The following is a 26167-nucleotide window of genomic DNA, read 5'->3' on the forward strand; positions in this document are numbered from 1 at the left end:
AACTAGGAAGAAAGCAGGTGACCTGCCAACGAAGTTCCCTGGATAACTGACCACCTTAAGAACTCCACTTTCCCTTCCTATACCCTCATCCCCACTCTTATGTTTTAAATTGGCCAATATTTTTGTAACCGTGTAGGGTGACAAACATTAGCTAGACTTATTGTGGTAATGATTTTGCAATACATACAAATATCGAGTCATTATGCTGTACACCTGAAACTAATATAATGTTATATGTCAATTATAACTCAGTCATTTAAGTTAATTAATCAATTTGCCAATAAAGGGTGAACCTATGAAATCCTAGGCACCCTACTTTTGACCCCAATAAAAGCAGAAGCCCAGGTCCCCACCCCAAATGCCTGTGACCCTGCTGTGTGGCCCTCAGGTGTGCTGTGTAACCTCTAGTTTCTGCAAATAATACATCTTTTCTCTCAGATTTCTCTGACAGTGGCTGCTGAGGTGAGTTTTATATAATAAGAACCACATGGGGCCATCTAGTCACAACATTGGCTCCAGTTGAAGAAATGTCTGTGGGGGCTGCCAGAGTGGTGTGGACCCAGGTAGGTGCTTCAAGCATTCCGAACCAACAGTATCTCTACCACAGACACGAACAGGTGTCCAGCTGCCTGTGTGAGAGGCTCCTCCCCGTGCAGGATCCCCATCACTCCCCCTCCCACACTGCAGTGAATAAATCAAGCATTCTAAATGCAAAGTTGGTGTTCTTCACCATTATAAAAATACACTTGTTAAATTCAGTTAATGGAAAGTATTTTATTTACCAGTCTGCTATATTGGATTATGAGTTTTAAATAATTAGGTAAATGGTATGTGATCTTCCATTTATATTATTGCCCCAGCTCCACAAAAGTTAGGGTTGGTCCTAAGTATCACAACAGCAGCTATAATTAAAAATATCAAAATAAGACGGTTCCATGTCTCTTTAACACCGCTTTTCTTTATTTTGGGTTTTATACCAAAACATACATACACATGTCTCCAATACAACTACATGTAGACATATATACATAAGGCTGAAATGCAAACGTTTCTGACCAAGGCATTACTGATGTTCAGTAAACATATATAATATACTTCCTGTAAAAATGCTGCCCATGTATATACGGTAGAGGCAAAAAAAAAACAACAACAACCACCCAGCAGCTCTGTGGTGTATTTATGTAAACATGACCAGTGCTCTCAGACCACAGTCTTCAGTGACTTTTACTGGACCCCAAAATGACTGCACCAAAAATGGTGAGGTGGAACCTACACAGACCTCACCTAGGCATACCTAGGATCTTCGGAGTTCAAAACAGTAACCTTTAAAGCCACTAAACTCCGCACCTTCAAATCTATCACCTAGTATAATTCTCACATAATCCACCAGCCACATCAGCATCCACTTTCCTGAACAGAGGACTTGCCTTCCCAGTACAACTGCTCTTCTTTCCAAAACCTTTTCACTCAGTTCTCTAGAACACTCAACCTCCTCAGAGAATCCCCGCCTGTCTGCCAGGTCCTAACTGGAATCTGGTTCCACCTACAGGACAGTATGAGAACTGCAGCCCTTTCAGCATTTAAGTCCGTTTTCCTAATCCCTACTGGTAGGATTTCCTCCTTGAGGGAAGTGATTCTAGTACATCCATCTTCATTTCTTGCACTCTTTACCCACCTCCCGGCCCCAAGCCCAACACATCAGCCCCTGTATCAGTGCTATTCAAACTGCTGCCTATAGATCGCCTACTTTTTGCTACTGATTCATGAGGGAATAACAACAAAACAAAACAAACATTTAGAATTTCATAGCAGTTTGAAATCAGTGGACTTCTCTTTGAACAAGGTGTTGTCAAACACACACTGAGACACAGTGGTGCTAGCCACATCCACACACAGGTCTTTTTCTACCAAACGTGTTGCCCAAACTTTAATGTGCGTATAAATCACTTGGGAAATCTCATTAAAAATGCAGGTTTAGTAGTCTGGAGTGAGGCCTGAGCCTCTGCATGTCTAATGAGTTTCAAGTGATGCCGGTGCTTCTGATCCACAGGCTCACTTTGAACAGCGAGGCGTCAAACAACTGAATTAGACTTTTCCCAACCAGCTATGCTATTTCACATAACTGCATTTTGCAAATCTTTCTCAAATATTACACACATTAGACTGCCTCTGTTTAGAGTCATTGCTATTCACAGGCTGTGCAACCTTGGGAAAGTGAATTAACCTCTCAGTGCTGCAAAAGCCTCATATTTAAATGGGGACTAAAAATCCTAAATACCCGACAGGATTGTTGTGAAGCTCAAATGGTTTAATTAATGTCACAGTTACTAGCATAATTCTTGGCTTATGTTAGCCATTTTCATTTTTAAATTGTTTATTTCTGCCTTACCCACTTGGCAAACTTCTGTTCATCCTTAAAATTTGCTCAAGTATCACATCTATGCAGTATTTTGACATCCTCCTACTCCAAAATGAGCCACTCTTTCGTTTCTACTGAGATTTTTTCTGAGTATAATTATTTCCATGTTTCTCTCTCACAATCTAGTGTGCTAGTCTTGAAAGCAAGAATTTTCTTCATCCATTTCTGATCCCTAACACCTAGCGTGCTGACTGGCAAAATTAAAAAAGAAAAACTGCCTGTGACTTTTTGATGTGAACTATTATGAATCAATCTTACAGAGCTAGGCTATAGGAACAAATGTTATAAAATATCATCAGAACACAATAAGGTCATTGTATTTTGTTGGGAAGATATTCTGTTAAGAAATAAAAATCAATGATGATAAATCATCTTAAGCTTTTTTAAGACTTAGGACTATGACAATTACAAATCATTTATTTTGTGGTGAGACCAAGAAAAAAGGAAACATGGGGGCTGTTTTTAACCAAGAGTCATTGGGGATGCGGTGTGTGTCTTTTTTTAATGAGCAACACTAAATGTGTAAGTCTTAGAACTAAACTTTCTAGATATTTTCTCCATTCTATCAATATATATGAATTGACTAAAAGGTAGTTACTCTAGCATAAATAAAAGGAAATGCCATGAAGCAAATGATCTGAATTAACCCTTTATACAAAGGTCCCCAGCCTCTGGGATCTAATGTCTGATGATCTAAGGTGGATATGATGTAATAATAATACAAATATAGTGTACAATAAATGTAATGCACTTGAATTATCCTGAAACCACCTCCCCTTGCAGTCTGCAAAAAAAAATATCTTCCAAAAAACCAGTTCCTGGTGTCAAAAAGGCTGGAGACTGCAGCTTTATAAGGTCCTTATTTTTAAAACAAATGTAGCCAAATAGCAGTCTTTGAATCAAGCACAACTTCTGAATAACATTTAGGGGTAAACAAAAAACACTTTCTCCCTCCTCTATCCTCTTGAAACCCACTCCAAGCTCTAGTCACTAGTTTTCTGAGGGAAGTAAGAACAGGATAAAGAAGTAAATCTTAAGAGTGAAGTCAAATGTGACTATTTTCCCAATAACTCCCTGTATTCATCTCTGAATGTCAGTTTCACTGTCATCTTGTCTCGGCCCTCTGGGCCAGGAGTAAGAAAACAGTTCAGGTAGATACATTTGGAAAAGAGAATAATTCAAGTGTTTATCTTCTTTATGACTAAAACTTTTCCAGCCTGTGAGCCTTCCTCTCCTTACCTCTGTTTTTCAGCGGAGGAAGTGTGGGATGTAGATCTTTATTACATTCATTCCGTTCTGTGCAGCATTCAATGGATCGTCTCTGATGAGGAATGGGAGTGTCCTGAAATTGAAACCTGACAGCTATTAATAGGTTTACCCCAAATTTCAAAGCCATATCACCTAAAACTAGCAAATTAACACTCTTTACAGAACTGACTTAAAATTCTAATAATTTTATTCAGACATGTTGAAATGCCGTATTAGGTAATTTCTTTCAAATCATCATGTATATTCTTACTGCAACTTGCACTTCCACAAAATTACTATTTGCAATAACCAGTATGCATAGTATAAACTCAGGAAGAAGGCTTGGCTTAATGCAATTAACCAAATCGGAATTTGAGCAAGATGATCTAATGAGTCCCTAAGCCAAAAGTTAACAGCAAAAATAAAATGACTACTTGATTTCAAAATGAAGGGAGAACTGACCCAATGCAAATTTTCTAATTATTGTCCAAATTACTGAAAACAAGCGAGTCAAAAAAAATTCTATTTTATCTTGCTGAAACTTAGCTGTTTGCAATCTTGCCAATAAAAGGTTACAAAGTGGAAGCAAGGTATCTTCCTTACCCGACACTGAAAATCTGAGCCTTCTAGTCCTAGACATCCAGAAGTGACCACGGGCATCCCAGAGTCATCTTCTTCTATCATCGTGAAACAATATCCATCTGTGCTAAAGATCAAACAGGCAAAGTAAGTGTGTGTGTGAGAGAGAGCGAGTGTGTCCAGGGTAAAAGGAATTGAAGATGTTTACCACTTGTTTGGGGCTTCCCTGGTGGATCAGTGGTAAAGAATTAACCTGCCAATGTAGGAGATTCGGGTTCCAATCCTTCAGTCAGAAAGACCCCCTGGAGAAGGCAATGGCAACCCACTCCAGTATTCTTGCCTGGGAAATCCCATGGACACAGGAGCCTGGTGGGCTACAGTCCATGGCATTGCAAAAGAGTCAGACACAACTGAGCGACTAAACAACAACAACAATCATTTATTTCATTACAAACAAGAAGAAAGTAAAAGATCATATAACAGGTTATTATCTGATTAAAGAATCCCAAAACTTCCTTTTAAGTTGATTTAATTATCATAAACTATGTACTCATATATCCTCTGTCTAGAAACTCATGAGAAAGGATCCAACATTTCCATATAACATATAAATTAACAGCATTTCTGGCCCTTCATAGCTATCACCTTCAGAAATCCACTCCAAGAGGAAGGTAATAATATGCTTACTTTCTATATGAAGAAACTGAGGTTCAGAGATCTTGAGTGATTTCTCAAAGGCCATACAGCTAGTGAAAGGCACAACTGGGGTGAACCCATGCAGGTGAGTGTTTATTCTGGTTCTACTTGCTCTGAGGTAGTGAAGTGAATTTATCTCTTCCTAAGGCGTACAGGGGAGAAGGCAATGGCACCCCACTCCAGTACTCTTGCCTGGAAAATCCCATGGATGGAGGAGCCTGGTGAGCTGCAGTCCATGAGGTCGCTAAGAGTCGGACACGACTGAGCAACTTTGCTTTGACTTTTCACTTTCATGCATTGGAGAAGGAAATGGCAACCCACTCCAGTGTTCTTGCCTGGAGAATCCCAGGGATGGGGGGAGCCTGGTGGGCTGCCATCTATGGGGTTGCACAGAGTCGGACACGACTGAAGTGACTTAGCACCAAGGCATACAGGGGGCTTACAGACTACGGAGAAGTAGGAATTGGAGTCAGCACAGCCTAAGTGAGGTGACTAAGACTGTGCCATGCAGTACCTCCCTCTACTTTAAGGATGGCATATGAAAACATTGGGCTTTGTGGCAACAAGTCTGGTCTTAATTTGAGTGTGGGGTAAGGATGGACAGCAGAAAGAAGGGCTTTTACCATGATATGAAAGCCACAGAAACAATATTTTTAATTTTTGTCTGGTTTTCTACACTAAAAAGAACTTTTGCTTAGAATCTCATTTAATCCTCTCATGAATAATGACAAGTAATATTTCTATTTCACAAATAGGTAACTAAAGGTTATGAGAGTCTAACATACTTGTAGAAGGTCACAAAACAAACAGATAGAGAATCATGTGTAGCATGAAGGACTTCTTGCTTCTTTCTCATAGCTTTTCCAAAGTCCCTCCAGGGATTAAAAATTAAAAACAAGGACTATTATATATAGAACAATTTTTAAACAGACATTACTTCACAAGTTTGGGTGATGAATGCAAAGAGACTCCCCAAATAAGTCATAAACCACTACTGCCTGTGCTAAGAAATAAACTACTGAACTACATCCCCATCTCTTTCCTGAGAGAAAGATGTATGTCCATGGTCAGCGTCCAACACAGGCGTGACTACACAGACCTAAAATGAAGGCAATAAATGAAAGAAGCATCCCTTAGAAATTTACCTCAGACAATATAAGCAAACAATAACCATGTGATTTTTCTTTTATCCCTTTCCTATACATTTCTTTTATCCCTTTCCTATATACTTACACTCTGTGTGTAACTTGCATTTCTCATCAAAAGTAAAATTCAGGAATTAAGAATAAAGTTATTTTAAGCTTCTGACATTAGGAAATCATAGCATGACTAAAAAAGTTTGATACAATACGTTAAATCTAAAAAGACTAATTTCTCCTTATCCAGGAGGTCCCCTTAAGTCAAAATCTGAGTATAGAGAAATGTAATTTGACGCAACTTCTAAGAATCAAAAAAGAAAAGGCTGGTAAAGCTGTTGGCATGTTACTTTTACAATGTCCTGTTAAATGTAAAGAAACATCAGGAAGAGTAAATCCAAGCTTTAAAAATGTACTGAGGGGCCACTCCCTTATCCGTGAAGAGGAGGAAGCTAAAATAGAGGATGGAAACAAGATTTTTGATGGAGAGATGCTGTAGTGTATACAGAAGTAGAAATAAAATGTACAAGGAAACATGAAATGTTATAAACCAACATTATTTCAATAAAAAAATAAATGTTAAAAAGGGGGTGGAGAGGGAGAGAGGCCCTAGAGAAAGAAGTTGGTGTCCTATACGTTATAAATCTGGATACAAACTGAAATACTTAGTTGGAGGATAAGCAAGAGGGCAAGAGAACCATCTCAAGTGCATATTACTGACAATAAGACAAAAATAATTTATAAACTTCTTACTGAAATTGCTAGCTAGGAAGGGCCATTGACTGGAAACCAGTAGTGCAATTACAGACACTTAAAAATTACTTGAGAACTTTCAACTCTCGAGCAAGCACAAATATAAACACAACTGCACTCTGGAATCAAAGCCCATCAACCACCCACCACTAACAGACGGCTGCTGAATGTCACCAAAGGCATCTGACTTTACTATGGGCTTATCTCAACATTCTGCTGCTTGCTTCCATATTTAAGTACAGGTTTCAAATGTTTTATATAGATTGCTACCCGTCATCCCTAGAGTGTTGAAAGTGATAACAAGAGATGAAGAATCATGAGAAAAATAAAAGGTGAAATAATTTTATACAAAATTGAAAGCAGTGAGATGCATATATGAATGCAGGATGAATCATTTGATTACAGTAATGATAATGAATTTTAAAAGACAATTCAAAAGGAAGGAGAGGCAAGATAGAGGCAGGGGATTAAGAGGTACGAATTACCATGTATAAAATAAATAAGCTACAAGGATATATTTGTACAGCATGAGAAAATATGGGCATTATTTTATAATAACTTTAAATGCAGTACAATCTATAAAAATACTAAATAATTATGCTGTATATATAAAACTAATGTAATACTATAAATCAACCAAACGCCAATAAAAAAGACAACTGATGTGACATTTCAAAAATTCTGCCCCTGTGTTATAAAGTCAGCAAAAGTAATTGACAAAACAGTTGCCTATAAACATTATCAGTCATCAGTACTGAATGCCTCTCAACATAAGGCCAATTCATGAAAAAGCGAAGCATTTGAAAAAGTAAATGTCATATGAGGTCAAAGTAGATAATAAAACTTCTGTTACAACCTTGGATAGTTCTACAGGTTCATGCCTCCTTGAATATGCCCAGTATTTCAAAAGCAAAGAAATCTGGAACATCTTGAGAGAACATTGAGGATAAACTGCCTTGGGAGATTTTCAGTGTGCCCATGAACATTTACTAGTAAGAAAGGAATCAGAGAAGGCAATGGCACCCCACTCCAGTACTCGTGCCTGGAAAATCCCATGGACAGAGGAGCCTGGGAGGCTGCAGTCCATGGGGTCTCGAAGAGTCAGACATGACTGAAGAGACTTAGCAACAGCAGCAGCAAGAAAGGGATACACTTAGTTTAAAGCTTGGAGGGACCAAATGATACTCCTTAGGTGGCTGTGCATCCTGAGCCTGGACGTTTTGCCTGTTTTCATTTGGGGTCAAATGGATTTATAAACAGTAGTTCAGTTGGTAAAGGATCCGCCTGCAATGCGGGAGACCTGGGTTCGATCCTTAGGTTGGGAAGATCTGCTAGAGAAGGGATAGGCTACCCACTCCAGCATTTCTGGGCTTTCCCGGTGGCTCAGCTGGTAAAGAATCTGCCTGCAATGCAGGAGATCTGTGTTCGATCCCTGGGTTAGAAGATACCCTGGAGAAGGGAAAGGCTACCTACTCCAGTATTCTGGCCTGGAGAATTCCATGGGCTGCCTCCATGAGGTTGCAAAGAGTCGAACATGACTGAGCCACTTTCACTTTCACTTCTGGACCCCAACTCATTCGTTGCAGAGTGAGGGCAAGGTTTATAAGGTTTACGCAAGTCTTTGTCTCTTTAATTCTATTCTTCCACTAAGATCTTATGCTTCTTTATTATAAACCTCAAGTTGTCCAAAAATATAACCACCTCAGTTGAGAAGGGACTATTGTAGAAATTTTCTTCTAACTGGTTTAGATCCTTATAAAGATTAATTTAACTATAAAATATAATTTTTAAAGTAGTAGTTAAAAAGGAGTTTATCTGATCTGCTCAATCACGGTGATAGGAAATTTTAAAAGCAGTAATAAAATAATCTAAAAATCACCAAGAAACTCAGTTCAGTTCATGTCGCCCAGTTGTGTCTGACTCTTTGCAACCCCATGAATCACAGCACGCCAGGCCTCCCTGTCCATCACCAACTCCCGGAGTTCACTCAGACTCATATCCATCGAGTCAGTGATGCCATCCAGCCATCTCATCCTCTGGCGTCCACTTCCCCTCCTGCCCCCAATCCCTCCCAGCATCAGAGTCTTTTCCAATGAGTTAACTCTTCGCATGAGGTGACCAAAGTACTGGAGTTTCAGCTTTAGCATCATTCCTTCCAAAGAACACCCAGGACTGATGTCCTTCAGAATGGACTGGTTGGATCTCCTTGCAGTCCAAGGGACTCTCAAGAGCCTTCTCCAACACCACAGTTCAAAAGAAGCAATTCTTCGGCGCTCAGCTTTCTTCACAGTCCACCTCTCACATTCACACATGACCACTGGAAAAACCATAACCTTGACTAGACACACATTTGTTGGCAAAGTAATGTCTCTGCTTTTGAATATGCTATCTAGGTTGGTCATAACTTTCCTTCCAAGGAGTAAGCATCTTTTAATTCCATGGCTGCAGTCACCATCTGCAGTGGTTCTGGAGCCCAGAAAAATAAAGTCTGACACTGTTTCTACTGTTTCCCCATCTATTTGCCAGGAAGTGATGGGACCGGATGCCATGATCTTAGTTTTCTGAATGTTGAGCTTTAAGCCAACTTTTTCACTCTCCTCTTTCACTTTCATCAAGAGGCTTTTGAGTTCCTCTTCACTTTCTGCCATAAGGGTGCTGTCATCTGCATATCTGAGGTTACTGATATTTCTCCCAGCAATCTTGATTCCAGCTTGTGCTTCTTCCAGCCCAGCGTTTCTCATGATGTACTCTGCACAGAAGTTAAATAAGCAGGGTGACAAGATACAGCCTTGACGTACTCCTTTTCCTATTTGGAACCAGTCTGTTGTTTCATGTCCAGTTCTAACTGTTGCTTCCTGACCTGCATACAGATTTCTCAAGAGGCAGGTCAGGTGGTCTGGTATTCCCATCTCTTTCAGAATTTTCCACAGTTTATTGTGATCCACACAGTCAAAGGCTTTGGCATAGTCAATAAAGCAGAAATAGATGTTTTTTTGGAACTCTCTTGCTTTTTCCATGATCCAGCGGATGTTGGCAATTTGATCTCTGGTTCCTCTGCCTTTTCTAAAACCAGCTTGAACATCTGCAAGTTCAGAGTTCACATTTTGCTGAAGCCTGGCTTGGAGAATTTTGAGCAATACTTTACTAGCGTGTGAGATGAGTGCAATGGTGCGGTAGTTTGAGCATTCTTTGGCATTGCCTTTCTTTAGGACTGCTGACCTTTTCCAGTCCTGTGGCCACTGCTGAGTTTTCCAAATTTGCTGGCATACTGAGTGCAGCACTTTCACAGCATCATCTTTCAGGATTTGGAATAGCTCAACTGGAATTCCATCACCTCCACTAGCTTTGTTCATAGTGATGCTTTCTAAGGCCCACTTGACTTCACATTCCAGTATGTCTGGCTCTAGGTCAGTGATCACACCATCGTGATTATCTTGGTCGTGAAGCTCTTTTTTGTACAGTTCTTCCGTGTATTCTTGCCACCTCTTAATATCTTCTGCTACTGTTAGTTCCATACCATTTCTGTCCTTTATCGAGCCCATCTTTGCATGAAATGTTCCCTTAGTATCTCTAATTTTCTTGAAGAGATCTCTAGTCTTTCCCATTCTGTTGTTTTCCTCTATTTCTTTGCAATGATCGCCTAGGAAGACTTTCTTATCTCTTCTTGCTATTCTTTAGAACTCTGCATTCATATGCTTATATATGTCCTTTTCTCCTTTGCTTTTCACTTCTCTTCTTTTCACAGCTATTTGTAAGGCCTCCCCAGCCAGCCATTTTGCTTTTTTGCATTTCTTTTCCACGGGGATGGTCTTGATCCCTGTCTCCTGTTCAGTGTCACAAACCTCCGAACATAGTTCATCAGGCACTCTATCTATCAGATCTAGGCCCTTAAATCTATTTTTCACTTCCACTGTATAATTATAAGGGATTTGATTTAGGTCATACCTGAATGGTCTAGTGGTTTTCCCTACTTTCTTCAATTTAAGTCTGAATTTGGCTTAATTATTAAATAGTTAAAAATTTTTCCCTTGACAAAAACTGATTGCTACTGCTACTAAGTCACTTCAGTCGTGTCCAACTCTGTGACCCCACAGATGGCAGCCCACTAGGCTCCCCCATCCTTGGGATTCTCCAGGCAAGAAAAAAAAAAACTGATTAAATAAATGAAAACTTGCTCAAGTGCATCTGCTCACAAGGATTCAAGTTCTCTACACCAATCAATTTATCCTGATCAAATTGAATCAAATTATTTACTCCACTTTTTTTCCAGGGTGTAAGAAATACTAGCATTCTTAAATTTCTTTCAAAATTCTTTTAAGTTTCGGTCAGAAACTACTTGAAAGGCTGCTTGTTTTAGGTGCATTGTAGATCCTTGAGGACACTGTCTTCTAAAATATCTATTTCACAATGAAGGGAATAAATAAAGTTTTCTGTTATAGGTAAATAAAGATACAGCTTTTCAAGTTGTGTTTAAGTCATGTAGATTTTAGTCAGTTAACTAAAACGGCTGAAAGTTGCTTAACTACAGTTTACTTTTACAAACTATTAAGCATACTGGCTTCCCTGGTGGCTTAGACGGTAAAGAATCTGTCTGTAGTTCAGGAGACCTGGGTTCAATCCCTGGTTCGGGAAGATCCCCTGGAGAAGGGAATGGCAATCCGCTCCAGTATTCTTGCCAGGAGAATTTCACAGACAGAGGAGCCCAGTGGCCTACAGTCCATGGGGTTGCAAAGAGTTGGGCACGACTGAGCAACTAACACACACACATTAAGCATACTATGCCTCAGACAGATGCTGAGAATCAAGGGTGAGGAATATGCAAACTTTGTTTTCAAGGAGTTCAACATCTATGCACCAATCCTAGGAAAGACAGTCATTCCACTTCAGCAGGGACAGAAATCACCAGCTAATTAAGTGCTTTCTATTGACTGGCAGGAAGGCAAAGAAGAACGCTGAGCAAAGGTCATCACCAGAGTCATGGAGTCCTGAGGTTTTTTCATTTTCTCTTTCGTTTGTTTCCCCTTATGATCTTAGGTGGGGGTGTTCCCATGGTGGTGGAGGGAAAGATGGTAAGATAGCTAGGACCGTCACTGCTCCTGTTTTCTGGCTTTTCCTCTGAGATGTCACAGCACTGGGGGAAGCTGAAGTTACTGAAGTTACATTAGTGGTGAAGTTCCAATGTGAGAAGGGTCTTTTTACTTTATCTTGAAGAGAGTGTAACCACCATACATCCTCCTCTGGCAGCCTTGCCACGTGATCTAATGTTTTGTTCATTTTCTTCCTAGGAGGTACAAGATTGTTTTGAACTTGTCTCAATTGTTGTATTATATACACGTTTGCATGTTCTCACTCCTGCAGGCCTGTGCAGACCTCTCACATACCTTACTCTGACAGCCTCCTAGCTGGACACCCCCTCTCCTCTTTCTAGTCTCTAACCCAATCCACACAGTACTGCCTGAAAAATCTTCCATCTTCCTTCCTGCTCAAGTATCTTCAATGATTCTCTATGTATAACTGTACCAAGCCCAACACTATTCACTTTCTATTAAGTCCAACACTAAATGGATCCATTTAAGAATCATTCATGATTAACGAGAGACACGAAAGCAGAGTTATTCCTTATAAAAGATTTCACAAGTGAATTTGAAACTATATCCTCATTCAACTAAGTGATCTGTTCCACAGAAAGAACATTCTCATAAGTGAAATGGTTTTAACTCAACATCTTCTACTGGGGAAAAAAAGATCATAAAGCTGAATGTTCAGGTGGTCTGGGCAACAGTGGAATAAACTGGATGAACAGAAGATATACACACAGATGAGAACAGTGCTCGCTTCAAGCACTCTGAGGCCTGGGTCAGGAGCATCTCTCTGAAAGCACACCCTGTCACATTTGGCGGAAGGTTTAGAAGCTCCGAGTCAACACAAACTATATAAAAGGGCTCTGGACAGCATCGCCTGATCTTACATGTTCCTTCTTACTCAGAAATCTTCAGTGGTTCTCAATGTATAACTGTAAAAAGCCTTACACTGTTCACTTCCTACTAAACCCCTAAGCTTTCCCTTCTGCCCTCTTTGACTCTTCAGGAAACAGCTAGAGACTCATCTAATTTGTCATTTAGGCACCTGGAATCATTTGTACATCTATGCAAACATACAATATGATTTATAATACCTACAAACCCTGAAAACTGCCAAGGTAGGAGTATTTTTGGTCAAATAAATAAGGAAATATTTGAAATTACCTTGAAAAAGAGTTAAAAAAAAGAAGAAGAACTGGATAGACTTGTATGAGAGAGTAGAGTAACTTGAGAGAAGTGGTGAGAAAGGGACAAAAATGACTATCACAGATCATGTCAAGTAAAACAAGAAAGAATACATAAAGTGGGACCAGATTATATACAGAAAAAAAATAAATAAGACTGAGATAATGCTTGCTAGGACAGGAAAACAAAATAGAAGATTGACATGGTGGAAGTCATACACAAAGAGTTAATTAAGGAGACTGTGCAGTTTTTGAAGCATACTGTGATAGTATGAGGTCCTAGGAATAGAATCTAGAAATGGAATAAGAAAGATAAACAATGCAAAGTAACAACTGAAAAGAATTTAGATGATCAATATTTTATTGAGGGAGGTTAGACAACGGTTTCATCCTTTAATTTGAATTATGGATATTAAAAAAGTATCCTACTACTTTATTCAGCAGGATATGTATGCACTGCATCTAACATACGTGCCATTAGGCCATGTAAATGGAACGGATCAGCAATCAAGGCCAAAAAGTACTCATACAGAGTTAAAAACACAATAATAAAACAAAGGACAAAACCCTCTATGCTTTGTGCATGTTCTCTGAATTATCCCATCAAGGGCTTCCCAGATGGCTCGGCAGTAAAGAATCCACCTACAATGCAGGATACGTGAGTTCGATCCCTGGGTCAGAAGATTCCCTGGATCTTCAGGGGATTTCAGAATCTCTGAAAAAGTGTGATGCACTTTTGATTTGGGCTACTTTCTGGGTTATTCTCTACAGGAATGTGGGAGTGGTAATGAGCATGCACTCTACCTAGGCTATCCAGCGTGGCTACAATCTGCCTGGTACCAGCCTTCATCCAAGCCATAAGCAAGGACTTATCTTTAAAACTGTTTTGCCTAGAAGGGCAAGATTCAGTGCAGTATTACTCAAAGTGTGCTCCCTCAAAAACTACTTATTACTGGTCTGTGAGTACATTAATATAGAAATTGAAATTTGTATCGCAGTAACTCCAGCTCTGTTGAATTTAATTAATGCATGCATGCTCAGTCGTTCAATTGTGTCTAATCTTTGCAACTCTATAGACAGTAGCCCACTAGGCTCCTCTGTCCATGGAATTCTCCAAGTAAGAATACTGGAGTGGGTTGCCATGACCTTCTCCAGGGGACCTTCCAACCCAGGGATCGAACCTACGTATCCTGCATTTCCTGCATTGTAGGTGGATTCTTTACTGTCGAACCATCTGGGAAGCCCTTGAATTTAATTAACAGACAATAGAAAAATGAAGAATGTAATCTGTAAGTATTTTTAATTAATTTTTCCAGTAATTCATTTTTATTGAACTTTAGAAAGTATCAGTGCTCAACTTATTGGGAAAAATTTTTGACCAGAGGTACAGCCTGGGAAGGGACTTCCCTAGTGGCTCAGATGGTAAAGACTCTGCCTGCAGTGCAGGAGACCCAGGTTTGATCCCTGGGTCAGGAAAATCCCCTGGAGAAGGAAATGGCAACCCACTCCAGTATTCTTGCCTGGGAAATCCCATGGACAGAAGAGCCTGAGAAGGGTTTCCCTGGTAGCTCAGCAGTAAAAAATTTGCCTGCAATGGAGGAGATGTGGGTTCAGTCTCTGGGTTGGGAAGATCCCCTGGAGAAGGAAGTGGCAACCTACTTCAGTATTCTTGTCTGGGAAATTCCATGGACAGAGGAACCTGGCAAGTTACAGTCCATGGGGTTGCAAAGGAATTGTACATGACTTAGTGACTAAACCACCACCATCATAGCCTGAGAACTGTCTGATTTAAAGGGCTTACAGGGATGGAGGCAGAAAGGCCTGGATCTATTCTTAAGTCTTAGAGCACAGAACAGAAAAAGGCCTTGTGATTCAGACATGATTGACCTCAGCTCACAGGAGACTCAACTGGAATCAATATCTTGTTAGCAAAATGGATGTACCTTTTACCCAAGAGTGAATATTTCTGCTCCTTTGAGTGTCAGAGGTTAGCTGTTAGTTAGAAATTTAGAATCTTAATACCTTGGTCACAATTTTTTTCTTCAATCATTTGGGTGTGCACAATGAATGACCTAATAAAAATTTTATAACCTCTCAGAGTCTCAGATTTCTCACCTGGAAAATACAGATAATGCTACATTCTTTACAGGAATGGTATGAAGATTAAAGACAGATGAAAGTAAACATTCTAGTAGTGTAAAAGCTCAATAAACATTAGTTTTATGTCTCTCCTGAATCCACTTTTCAATTTCCCTCACCTGGCTGCTGTTGTTCTCAAATTCACTTTTGTCTCCCTCTAATACACTGAGTACTCTGCAGCAGAGATAATTTTTCAAAAAAGCAAATCACATCACATCAATCTCCATTGCTACTCCTGCTTAAACAGCTCCTTCAGGCCACGGCCAAAGTTCTCCCATCTCCAGGCTCAAACCCACCACATCTCCTCCAACATGCCGAGCTCCCCCTTCCCACCACAGAGCACTTGCATCGCAGTCAACAGTGCCTCAACAGTTCCTCTCAAAGCAACTTAGGACACTTCAATGGCCTATGAGGAAAACAGGACAAAATATTTGAAATCGGGGTAATTTTGGATAATTCTGGAAAATCTGAACATATGATCCCCACAACTATGGCTCAAAGGGCACGTACAGACTCACTTGCAATCACTACAGGCTTAGACAAAATAGTAGAATATCTCCCTAACATGCTAATTCCTGCTTCTCTTCTTCAGAAAACTCTGTGTGATTTTTCTGATACTTTTTTCTGTTTACTGCAAGCATTTCCTAGGAAATACTATCTGAGCTTTGGAATCATTTTATCCTGGTTTAAGACTTGGAGTAAGACTTGCAACCTGGTGCTATCATACAAGGGCAAAGTTACTAGACTTCTCTGGGCCCTGAACTCCTTAGATCTAAGGGAAAGAAATGAGCTTTCTCTACCACACTGCATTGTTGTGCTGATTAAATGAGACATATATTTATTAACACACCCGAATCTCCTCATTGCGTCATTCTGTCAATTCATATTACTTGAACTATATATTTTAGGATACACTGGTAAGCTTCTATTAGATAGTTCCCACTTCATAAGAAGTTTTTTTTTTGAAAACTCTCAGTATGAAAGAAAAAACACTCAGCTCAGCTTCATGCTCCTTCCTGGAGAACTAGAGGTCCTAAACAGCTGTCCAGACATTCTGCCCAGAGTTCCAACCCAGCAGCAGCCTAGCTCCCTATCTGGGTTCATTACCCTCCTCGAGGGAGACTCTGCTTCTCTGACACTTCAGCTCCTGAGACCCACACGTGTCTTGTTATCTCACCCACTTCTCCCTGGGCATACTCTAGCCTCTGTATTTACTGTCGACCTCACCAGGGGGAATAAATGCAGTGACAGTCACCAACAAGATGGATGTAGCTGCACCATGATGTGTAAGGAAGGAAGAAGCAAAAAGCCTAGTTTCAAATATTTGAAAGTATTTATACAAACTTGATTACCTACTAAGGAGCCCATTCTTGAGTACTTTGATACCGTCTTTCTAACTTCTGGGGACTCCCATAAGCTCTGTTACTACACTGTTTCCCAGAATCCGTTTATGAATACTCCTAACAGCTTGACAGTGACAGTCACTCAGTCTAAGTCACTTTAGTCATGCCCAGCTTTTTGTGACCCCATGGAATGCAGCCCCACAGGCTCCTCAGCCCGTGGGATTCTCCAGGCAAGAGTACAGGAGTGGGTTGCCATTTCCTACTCCCAGGGATCTTCCCAACTCAGGGATCAAATCTGTCTCTTACGTCTCCTGCATTGGCAGGAGGGTTCTTTACGACTAGCGCCACCTGGGAAGTCAACAGCTTAGGCTGTTCTTTCCAAAATACTAACACCATCAACATAAATGATTAAAACAAACAAAAACCCCTACACATTTGACAGCTCCTGCTGTTGCAGTTATTTATTTGGGGGCTGAGGTCTTTTGCAAGAAAATAATTAGTCTCTGCTCCTTGACAAGGACCCTGGGATCTGCACTCTCTGTTGATGTGCACAAGTGATGTTTGGTGGAAGAATGATTTCAGAACAATATTTCAGGGCAAAATGGGATTCAATAGTTAAGAGAGGCACAGCTCTGAGAGGTAAGGGAAGTAGGCCCTACTCCCCAAAATGTGTTCTTGGGAGCACTAGCCTAAAATTCTATAGTCAAAAAAGGATGCCTTTCTGTGAAAACTGGAGTTGAACAATTGATAATGACCAACCTGCAAATATTGTTGACCGAGTCTTCTGGACAATGGTGGTGGCATTTGCATCGCAAGATCTTTGGACGAGGGGTGGGGGCTGTACTCTCACCATCCTCTTTCTTGGTGCCCACACTTAATTTTCCTGAACTTCGCAAAAGCATGTTATCAAGGAAGTTTGCTGAAAAGAAGAAAGAGTAAGAATTTAAGCATATTTGGGATAGCCCAGCCACAGTCTTCTGTCCAAAGAATTATGATGTTAAACAAAATAGTAAGTATTTATGACACTTAAAGATATAAACAGAAAACACATTCTGATGTTCTGATATGAAAAACTATACTTTCTCTACAATATAGATAGGTCTCACTAGAAGTTCTCATAAACCTTTCAGAGTAGTAGTTTCTACATTAAGCTATAATAGTTGTATTTGACTGAGTGCAAGCAGTTCAATGACACACTATTATATAGATTATCTCTGTATGTAATCCTGTGAGTAAGTATTATCATTCCCATTTTCAGATGAGAAAATTAAGATTTGAAATTTAAGTGATCTGCACGCAGCTAATAAGTCATGAATACAGGATTTAAATCCAGATTGTTTGGGCCCTAAAACTTCTACTAGTCTTTTTACTTTAGGTATATCAAGTATTTTTAAAAGAAATCATAGGAAATATTTAATCTGTGAAATTCGTAGGAAGATAGAAACTTAATTATCAAGATATATTTCAAAAAATATTATATTGATAATTATCAAGATATATTTCAAAAAATAAATCTCCCTCATTAGTATTTACAAGCAAAAGGGACTACCTATTAGCAGTGATTGTACATCTTCAGTTTAAGTGGAAGAAACGATGGTAGACATAATGTCTACAGACATATTTTTCTGGGTTCAAAAATACACTTCACTGTTTATCAGCTAGTTGACCCTGAATAACTTTACTAATAATCTCATTGTGCTTTTTTCTTATCATTAAAATGAAGATAATTATAAACACCTATGTCATGTTCATGTCAAGAGTTTAGAGTGTGTATGTTATGTGCTATTACTTGATAAATATTAGGTAACGTTATTGGAAAAATCTAATTTTTTACCTTCTAAGTAGCAAGACAATGTTTCACAACATAGGGTGACATATCCCTGAGACTGTTTTCATATTTTCTTCTTTACCACCACCTTTGGAATATAATGATGCTCGAGGAAGCGTGGGTTGACACCTATTAAGTTTCAGGCATAGTGGTAAAAGTTCTCAGACATGCTATGTCACTGTAGAAATCGTCACCCTGAGAAATGATTTAAAATCTCACAGCACATCCAGTTTGCCTATAGTTAAATAAAATTTCAACAAAAATATTATCTGAAAGGCATTGGGTTAAAAAATTGAAATTCTTGAAGTACAGTATACACAATAGATGTGTACAGTATGCTTTTGCTATTTTTTAAACTACAAATCAGTGCCTCCAACCATTATTAGATCAGAGAATGAGGAGTTTAAAAAAAGATCTGTGATGTTGTTTTCTGACTTTCTCAGTGCTATAACAATTAGTTGAATTCTTAGAGTAATAATTGAAAAGGAAAACAACAATCTGTTAGATCAATTTATTAGAATTTCCCCAATCATTAATTCTAATATTTCATTAGATTTTTGAAATTTATGTAAGATGTGCACCTAACTTTCTTGAACAGTTCCTTGAATTTTAGTCTGTAGAAGATATACAAACTGTACTATATTAAGAGTCTGTTCTATTCAGAATCCTGGGCCATCATAGTGATTCTGATTCTACAGGTCTCAGGTAAGCCAAGAGAAGGCATACTCAACGAGACCCCATGTGATTTTGAGACAGATGACGTGCAACTCCACTTTGAGAAAACTAGGACTAGATTAAAAATATTTAATCCCGATAGGTGTTTATTATTTCTATAAAATATGGTGCTCATCCATAAGTTAAAACTCCAAAAGAAAGTGAAGTAAAACACAGTTCACATTCGCATGCTGTATTTAAAACCTGCATAAACACCCTAGCATTGCTTGATATCCAGGTGCAGTGGGTGTCGGTATGTCTATATATCTCCCTACCACAGACTTCCTTCTTTATAAATGTGGTTCTCAGTCTTACTAACTTTATGACCTGAGGAACCTCAAAGTAACTCACAGTGATGAAAGTAAGATATTTAAAACTTATTACATCCTGCTTCCCTCCATACCAGGCCCCTGCTCTTTGAAGTTTTTAAAACAAAATAATAAAAATTCATTTATTAATATTACACATATGTCTACTTCTTAAATATATACTGGGTGCCTACCTTGTTTCAGACATAGCCCAGGTATGTAGGATGAACTGAACATACACAGAATTTACCGTCTGATGGGAAAAGTTGTTAAATGGAATATTCACATAGAATGCTCTATGGTAGAAAAGGAACGTCTTCAAACTACTGAAAATAAGATGACATTTGTAAGAAGTATTTTAAGAAAGGATTTATGATATTCTCTCACTTTAACTTAAATAAAATAATGATATAAAATGGAGCTAGAAAGAGTCTTTTCACAATATTGCTTATTAACAATCTGTAAAAAAAAAAGTGAAAGTCAGTCAGTTGTGTCTGACTCTTTGTGACCCTCATGGACTACACAGTCCATGGAATTCTTCAGGCCAGGATACTGGAGAGGGTAGCTATTGCCTTCTCCAGGGGATCTTCCCAACCCAGAGATCGAACCCAGGTCTCCCGCATTGTGGGCAGATTCTTTACCAGCTGAGTCACCAGAAAAGCCCAAGAATATTGAAGTGGGTAGCCTATCCCTTCTCCAGGGAATCTCCCCAACCCAGGAATTGAACCAGGGTCTCCTGCATTGCAGGCAGATTCTTTACCAGCTGAGCTACCAAGGGTATAATCAGATTTTTAAAAAGAGATTCCTATGTAGTTATTGAAATGTTGACGTAGAAGTATATTTACTGACAAGAAAGACTGTTAAAATATAATTTTTGTACAAAGGGATAGTTTACAGAACATTTTAATTACAAAATTCCACTACAAGGACAAAAAGGGTTAAAACAAATAGCTAGTAATAGAAAAGGAATCTTGAGGAGACACTAGAAAGGAAAACATGCTAACCAGAAGGTTTAAGAATCATCCTTTCTATACAGATTGCAAAGATAAAATATTGCTGCATAATCTTTCTAAAATGCTTAACACTTTAACATGTAGTCAAAATACATGCTATCTTAACAAAACCACATTCACAAGAACAAAAAGTACAGTTAGCTCATATTAAAGATTTCATCTCTGCAAACTGAGTTAACAGACAACACTGAAAGAACATATAAAGGCTGCCTTCATATAATGTGACCCAAATGACTAAAAGCAGTGAGATGATAAATGATTGCTTTTAAGAAGCATTAAATAAATGGATAATTAAATGCACGGAGAAGGCGATGGCACCCCACTCTAGTACTCTTGCCTGGAAAATCCCATGGATGGAGGAGCCTGATGGGCCGAAGTCCATGGGGTCGCTAAGAGTCGGACACGACTGAGCGACTTCACTTTCACGCATTGGAGAAGGAAATGGCAACCCACTCCAGTGTTCTTGCCTGGAGAATCCCAGGGATGGGGTAGCCTGGTGGGCTGCCGTCTATGGGGTCACACAGAGTCGGACACGACTGAAGTGACTTATCAATAGCAAAAAATTAAATGCAAATCTGAGACAGGCAAAGAGTTCTTTCTATTTGCTTTTGCTAAAATAATCAAAGGAGTAATCTATGTAAATTGTATAATTACTACTTAGGAGTCAGTTACTCGTATAGATGTCTTAATTTCTTATGAAATGAAAATTGTTATCAAACAATTCACAATATTTCCAAACACAAGATAAAATTAAAGTCATTGACTGATAATTTGGAGACTATTAAATAGAGAATGGGGTAAGAGAAGCAGCAGCAGGAGAATAAATACATTTGATTAGACTCATATTAAAAGCTTAAGAATAGAGTTAAAAAAGATTATAAAATCTAAAGTGTGGTACAACTGCCATACAATACTAGTGTCAGGCGTACAACAATGTACCACACCTCCTTTATCCATCCTGTGCTGGGCACTTCGGTTGTTCTGTATCTTGGTCATTGTAAATAATGCTGCAGTAAACACAGAGGTGGATATTCTTTTTTTCAAGTTAGTTTCTGTTTCCTTGGATAAACACCCAGAAGTAGAATTACTTGATTTCATGGTAGTTCTGTCTTTCAGTTTTTTGAGGGATGTGAATACTGTTTTCCACAGTGGCTGCACCAATTTACAATGCACAGGGGTTTTCTCTTCTCTACTTCCTCACCAGGATTTGTTTATCTTTTGTCTTTTTGAGAATACCCATTCTATCAGGTGTGAAGTGATATCGAATTGAGGTTTTGATACCTATTTCCCTATTGATTAATGGTGTTAAATGTTTTTTTCATGTACCTGTTGGTCATCTATATGTCTTTCTTTGGAAAAATGACTATTCAGATCATCTGCTCATTTTTGAAAATAGGACTTTGGTTTTTTATTCATTTTCTGGCTAATGAGTTGCATGTTGTTGTTCAGTCGCTAAGTCGTTTCTGACTCTTTTGTGACCCTATTGACTGTAGCCCACCAGGCTCCTCCGTCTAGGGGATACTGGAATGGATTGCTATTTTCTTCTCCAGTGGATCTTCCAGACGCAGGGATCAAACTTACATCTCCCATGTCTCCTGGATTATCAGGCAGAGTTTTACTGCTGAGCCACCAGGGAAGAGCTGTATTAGCTCTTTATATATTTCGGATCATCAACTCCGTATCAGATATACATCTAATAAATATTTTCTTTTATTCAGTAGGTTCCCTTTTCATTTGTTGATGGTTTCCCTTTGCAGTACAGAGCCTTTTTTTTTTTTTTTTTTTTGATGCAGTCCCTCTCATTTATTTTTCCTTGTCTTTTTTGGTGTCAAATCCAAAAAAATCATGAAGACCTAAGTTAAGGAGCTTATCATCTATGTATCCTTGGAGGAGTTACATGGTTTCAGGTCTTACATTCATATCTTTAATACATTTTGAGTTAATTTTTTGTGTACAGTACACAAAAGATTATGTAGCTATTAGAAAGATATGGCAATGGCACCCCACTCCAGTACTCTTGCCTGGAAAATCCCATGGACGGAGGAGCCTAGAAGGCTGCAGTCCATGGGGTCACTAGGAGTTGGATACAACTGAGCGACTTCACTTTCACTTTCATTCATTGGAGAAGGAAATGGCAACCCACTCCAGTGTTCTTGCCTGGAGAATCCCAGAGACAGGGGAGCCTGGTGGGCTGCCATTTATGGGGTCGCACAGAGTCGGACACGACTGAAGTAACTTAGCAGCAGCAGAAAGATCTGGAAACTGAATCAAGAATTTAAACCTCCCAACAACCGGAAGTCTAGTTTCAGATGGCTTCACTGGTCAATTCTATCAAAAATCCAAAGAAGAATTAATATCAATCCTTCTCAAATTCTTCTAAAAACAGGAGAGGAGGAAACACTTCCAAAATCATGTTATGAAGCGAAAATGTCCTTGATATCAAAACCAAACAAGGACACCATAAGAAAAGAAAACTACAGGTCAATATCCTTGATGAACATATCTAAAAATCCTCAACAAAATATTAGCAAGCCGAATCCAACAATGTATTAAAAAGATTATACACCATGATCAAATGAGATTTACTCCAGAGATGTAAGGATGTTACAATTTCTACAAGTCAACCAGTGCAATTCACCATATTAACAAAATGAAGGATGAAAATCATATCATATCAATCAATGAAGAAAAAGCATTTGACAAAATTTAACATCCATTTGTGTTTTTAAAGAACTCTCAACAAGTACAGAAAGAACATACTTCAACACATATTTTCCTATGAGATAGATTTACAGATTTTTCAGGCTCAAACTTCATGAAATAAAAATGATCATCATGCAGCAGTGTGACTTTTGTTCAATTACAAAGGCTTAACAGGTCATATCCTACAGTGAAGTGAAGTGAAGTGAAGTCGTTCAGTTGTGTCCGACTCTTTGCGACCCCATGGACTGTAGCCCACCAGGCTCCTCGGTCCATGGGATTTTCCAGGCATGAATACTGGAGTGGGTTGCTATTTCCTTCTCCAGAGGATTTTCCCAACCCAGGATGGAACCTGGGTCTCCCGCATTTTAGGCAGACACTTTACTGTCTGAGCTACCAGGGAAGCCCTATCCTACAGTACATTTATTATATCTTAAAGTACACTTTAGCTAAACTTAGTTTTGATTTTTTTTTCTTGGTAACATTCTTGTCATTTCAAAACTACAATAAATCATTTTAAATTTGTGATATACATATTGTTTTATATGTCACAGTGAAGAGAATATTAGAATCCACTATCACATTAAAACACATAAAGAACAATCTTTATGAATAGGGATAATTCAAGAAAATTAAATCTCAAATATGCAATGTACTAAAAAAGAGCTGTGACTCTTCAAATTTCATTTAAAGATGACATATAATTATCTGGTGCCACAGAATCTACTAGTAATCTATTTTGCTCTCATTTTCTTTTTTTTTTTTTTCTCTTTAGATCTCCAAATATCTCCAGAATTAACAAAATTTTGAGTGTCTTCTCTGTTCTACCTCATCTTCACCAGAGGGCAGGCCGGAGCAAGAAGAGAAACTGAAATTCATATCATACAAGTTTGTACTTCAAGTACCTTGGGTAAAAAGATTAGTGGAAGAAAATACGAAAACACCACGCTGTCCAGTAGTGCTTTGAGAATGATCCATTCTACCACTGTCCACAGTGCTATGATAATAAATAATATGAATCAATGCCCATTTCCTTTCTCAACCAAAACTGGTTTAAAGGGTATACTGGTTAAAAATACACAGGAATAAAATGTGAATCAGAGTTTGAAAATAATATTAATTTTTAAGCTTTAGTGATCCTGAATCGTAGGTTTAAATAGATAACTTATTTTTATTTTTATCACCTAAGCCTTGAATCATTTAACTCGATTTAATAATTCAAATTACTATCTAACAAGTATATACAATTCACAAGTCCTGACTTCAATTTTCATTGCCTAGCCCTCTTTCACACTAAGACATTTTCAAACAAGCTTTCTATGCTGTTTGCAACAGAACTTAAAAATATATATATAAACAACATGAAACTCAATCATTAATAAAAAGTTGGAATATGTGGCTAAACTCTTGAAAACAAAATATAAATACAACTTAGACACAAAAATATCAAAGCAAAATCTCATGCATTATTAAAAAAGAGTAGACTTTCAATTATTAATAGTGATGTTAACTGCTCAGGAGTGTCCTTCTCCTTCAAGAGTCTCAGAAGTCATAGGAGAGAGAGACAATGGAGGCTTGGTGGTGGTGAGTCCAGGGGCTAGCATGCTATAGAAGGGCATGGAATGCCAAGTGAGAAACTGTGTCACGTGTGGGCCCCAAGCAGTGGACACAGACTTGACCAGGATATCGGCTACAACAGTTCAAACCTGGTTGAGCTATTGCCTTGCTCTGTGGCCTTAGCAAGTTGCTTAACAGAGGCTGTGGAGAGTGTTAGAACACACTGGCTTTCTATGAGAACTGGATGAGCTATTTCAAAGAAAGCACCTATCACAGTTCCCTGAACATACTGAGTGAATAATAGTAAATTGTCATTGTTATCTGTGCTGCTAAAGCTTCTGTTTTTTGCCTTTTTTTTTTTTTGCTTTTGTTCATATTTTTATCTTTCCCTCACTCAACTGCTTTTGTCCCTTATCTCTAAGGCTTCATCTCCTAAATGTTTCTACTTCTCTTCCTTTTCTTCTTTCCCCATCCTTTTTCTCACCCTGATTTCTCTCTTTTTCTTTAATTCCCCTTTCTTTTATGTTATTTCCATTAACTGCCTTTTTAGGTTCATCACTGCGCACAAAATGTCTATAAAAATATTGAGCTTTCTGGTTTAAGAAACACGGATAGTTTGTTCGTGGCTAATACATTGTTACTCATTTTCTTTTTTCCCTGTGGTAAAAATGAATCATTAAATTCATTCCATCTACATAACACAATGGCCAAGAGCACTGGAAGTACCTTCAGCAACAGAGCAATCTTGCTGGTGAGAAAAATCGACTGCATGTGGAACATAGTGAGACAAATCAACTACATACGGAAAACCAAAAACAGTGTATGCAAACAATAAAATGGATGTCACAGTGCCACACAGAATTGTCAAATATAACTAAGTCTCAGGTAGGAGACACAGGAGGGAAGATGGCCAGGAGTGGCAGTAATCAACCAATAACTTCTATGGAAAACATAAGCACCAAAACCAGGGATTCTGACAGTTGTTTCATTTCAGTGGTTCATTGTTGACACTATTGAATAGGGTAAGAAAAACACATTAGTTTTACAATGTTAGAGACATGCTAGACCACTATAGAAACCAGGGCCGTAATAATAAAATATTTTGTTATAAATGTTTCCATTTGCTGGCAATTGTTTCTCTCTTCACTATACTTAACACATCCATATCACCACATCACTCAGCTTCTGTAAGACAATCATGTTTTCAACATTTTATATCATGCAAGCTCTGCCCAGAGACCCTACAACATCTGGGTAAAAAGTGAAAACTTCAATAATTCAAGTGTTTTATATTCTGAGATGCTATGAGTTGAGCAGATCATTAAAAAATGAAATATTACATAAATGGGACCATACAACATGTACATTTGTTTTCCAGCTAACTAATATAGAGTTATGAGCCCAAGTAAGCATCATAATTGATTATAATAGGAGTTATAGTTCTTTGGACATCACATTTATATTCCTTA

General features: G+C 38.5%; 1 protein-coding gene across 20 annotated transcripts in view; it reads right to left on the reverse strand.

Annotated features, from left to right (window-relative positions):
• Positions 1-26167, reverse strand: part of BMPR1B (bone morphogenetic protein receptor type 1B) — a 448576-nt gene that overhangs the window by 35968 nt on the left and 386441 nt on the right. For 11 of the 20 annotated variants that reach the window (XM_027544024.1, XM_027544025.1, XM_027544031.1 and 8 more), the window contains 3 exons: positions 17338-17497; positions 4271-4373; positions 3659-3761 (listed from right to left, as the gene is read on the reverse strand). In XM_027544024.1, the coding sequence (XP_027399825.1) occupies positions 3659-3761; positions 4271-4373; positions 17338-17497 (366 nt within the window). Of the gene's footprint in view, positions 1-3658; positions 3762-4270; positions 4374-17337; positions 17498-18412; positions 19600-19622; positions 19755-26167 lie in introns of those variants that run through there. The other 9 variants (XM_027544040.1, XM_027544038.1, XM_027544036.1 and 6 more) reach the window with 5 other exon arrangements.

The sequence above is a fragment of the Bos indicus x Bos taurus genome, chromosome 6 (assembly GCF_003369695.1).
Source record: "Bos indicus x Bos taurus breed Angus x Brahman F1 hybrid chromosome 6, Bos_hybrid_MaternalHap_v2.0, whole genome shotgun sequence".
Classification (NCBI taxonomy): Eukaryota; Metazoa; Chordata; class Mammalia; order Artiodactyla; family Bovidae; genus Bos; species Bos indicus x Bos taurus.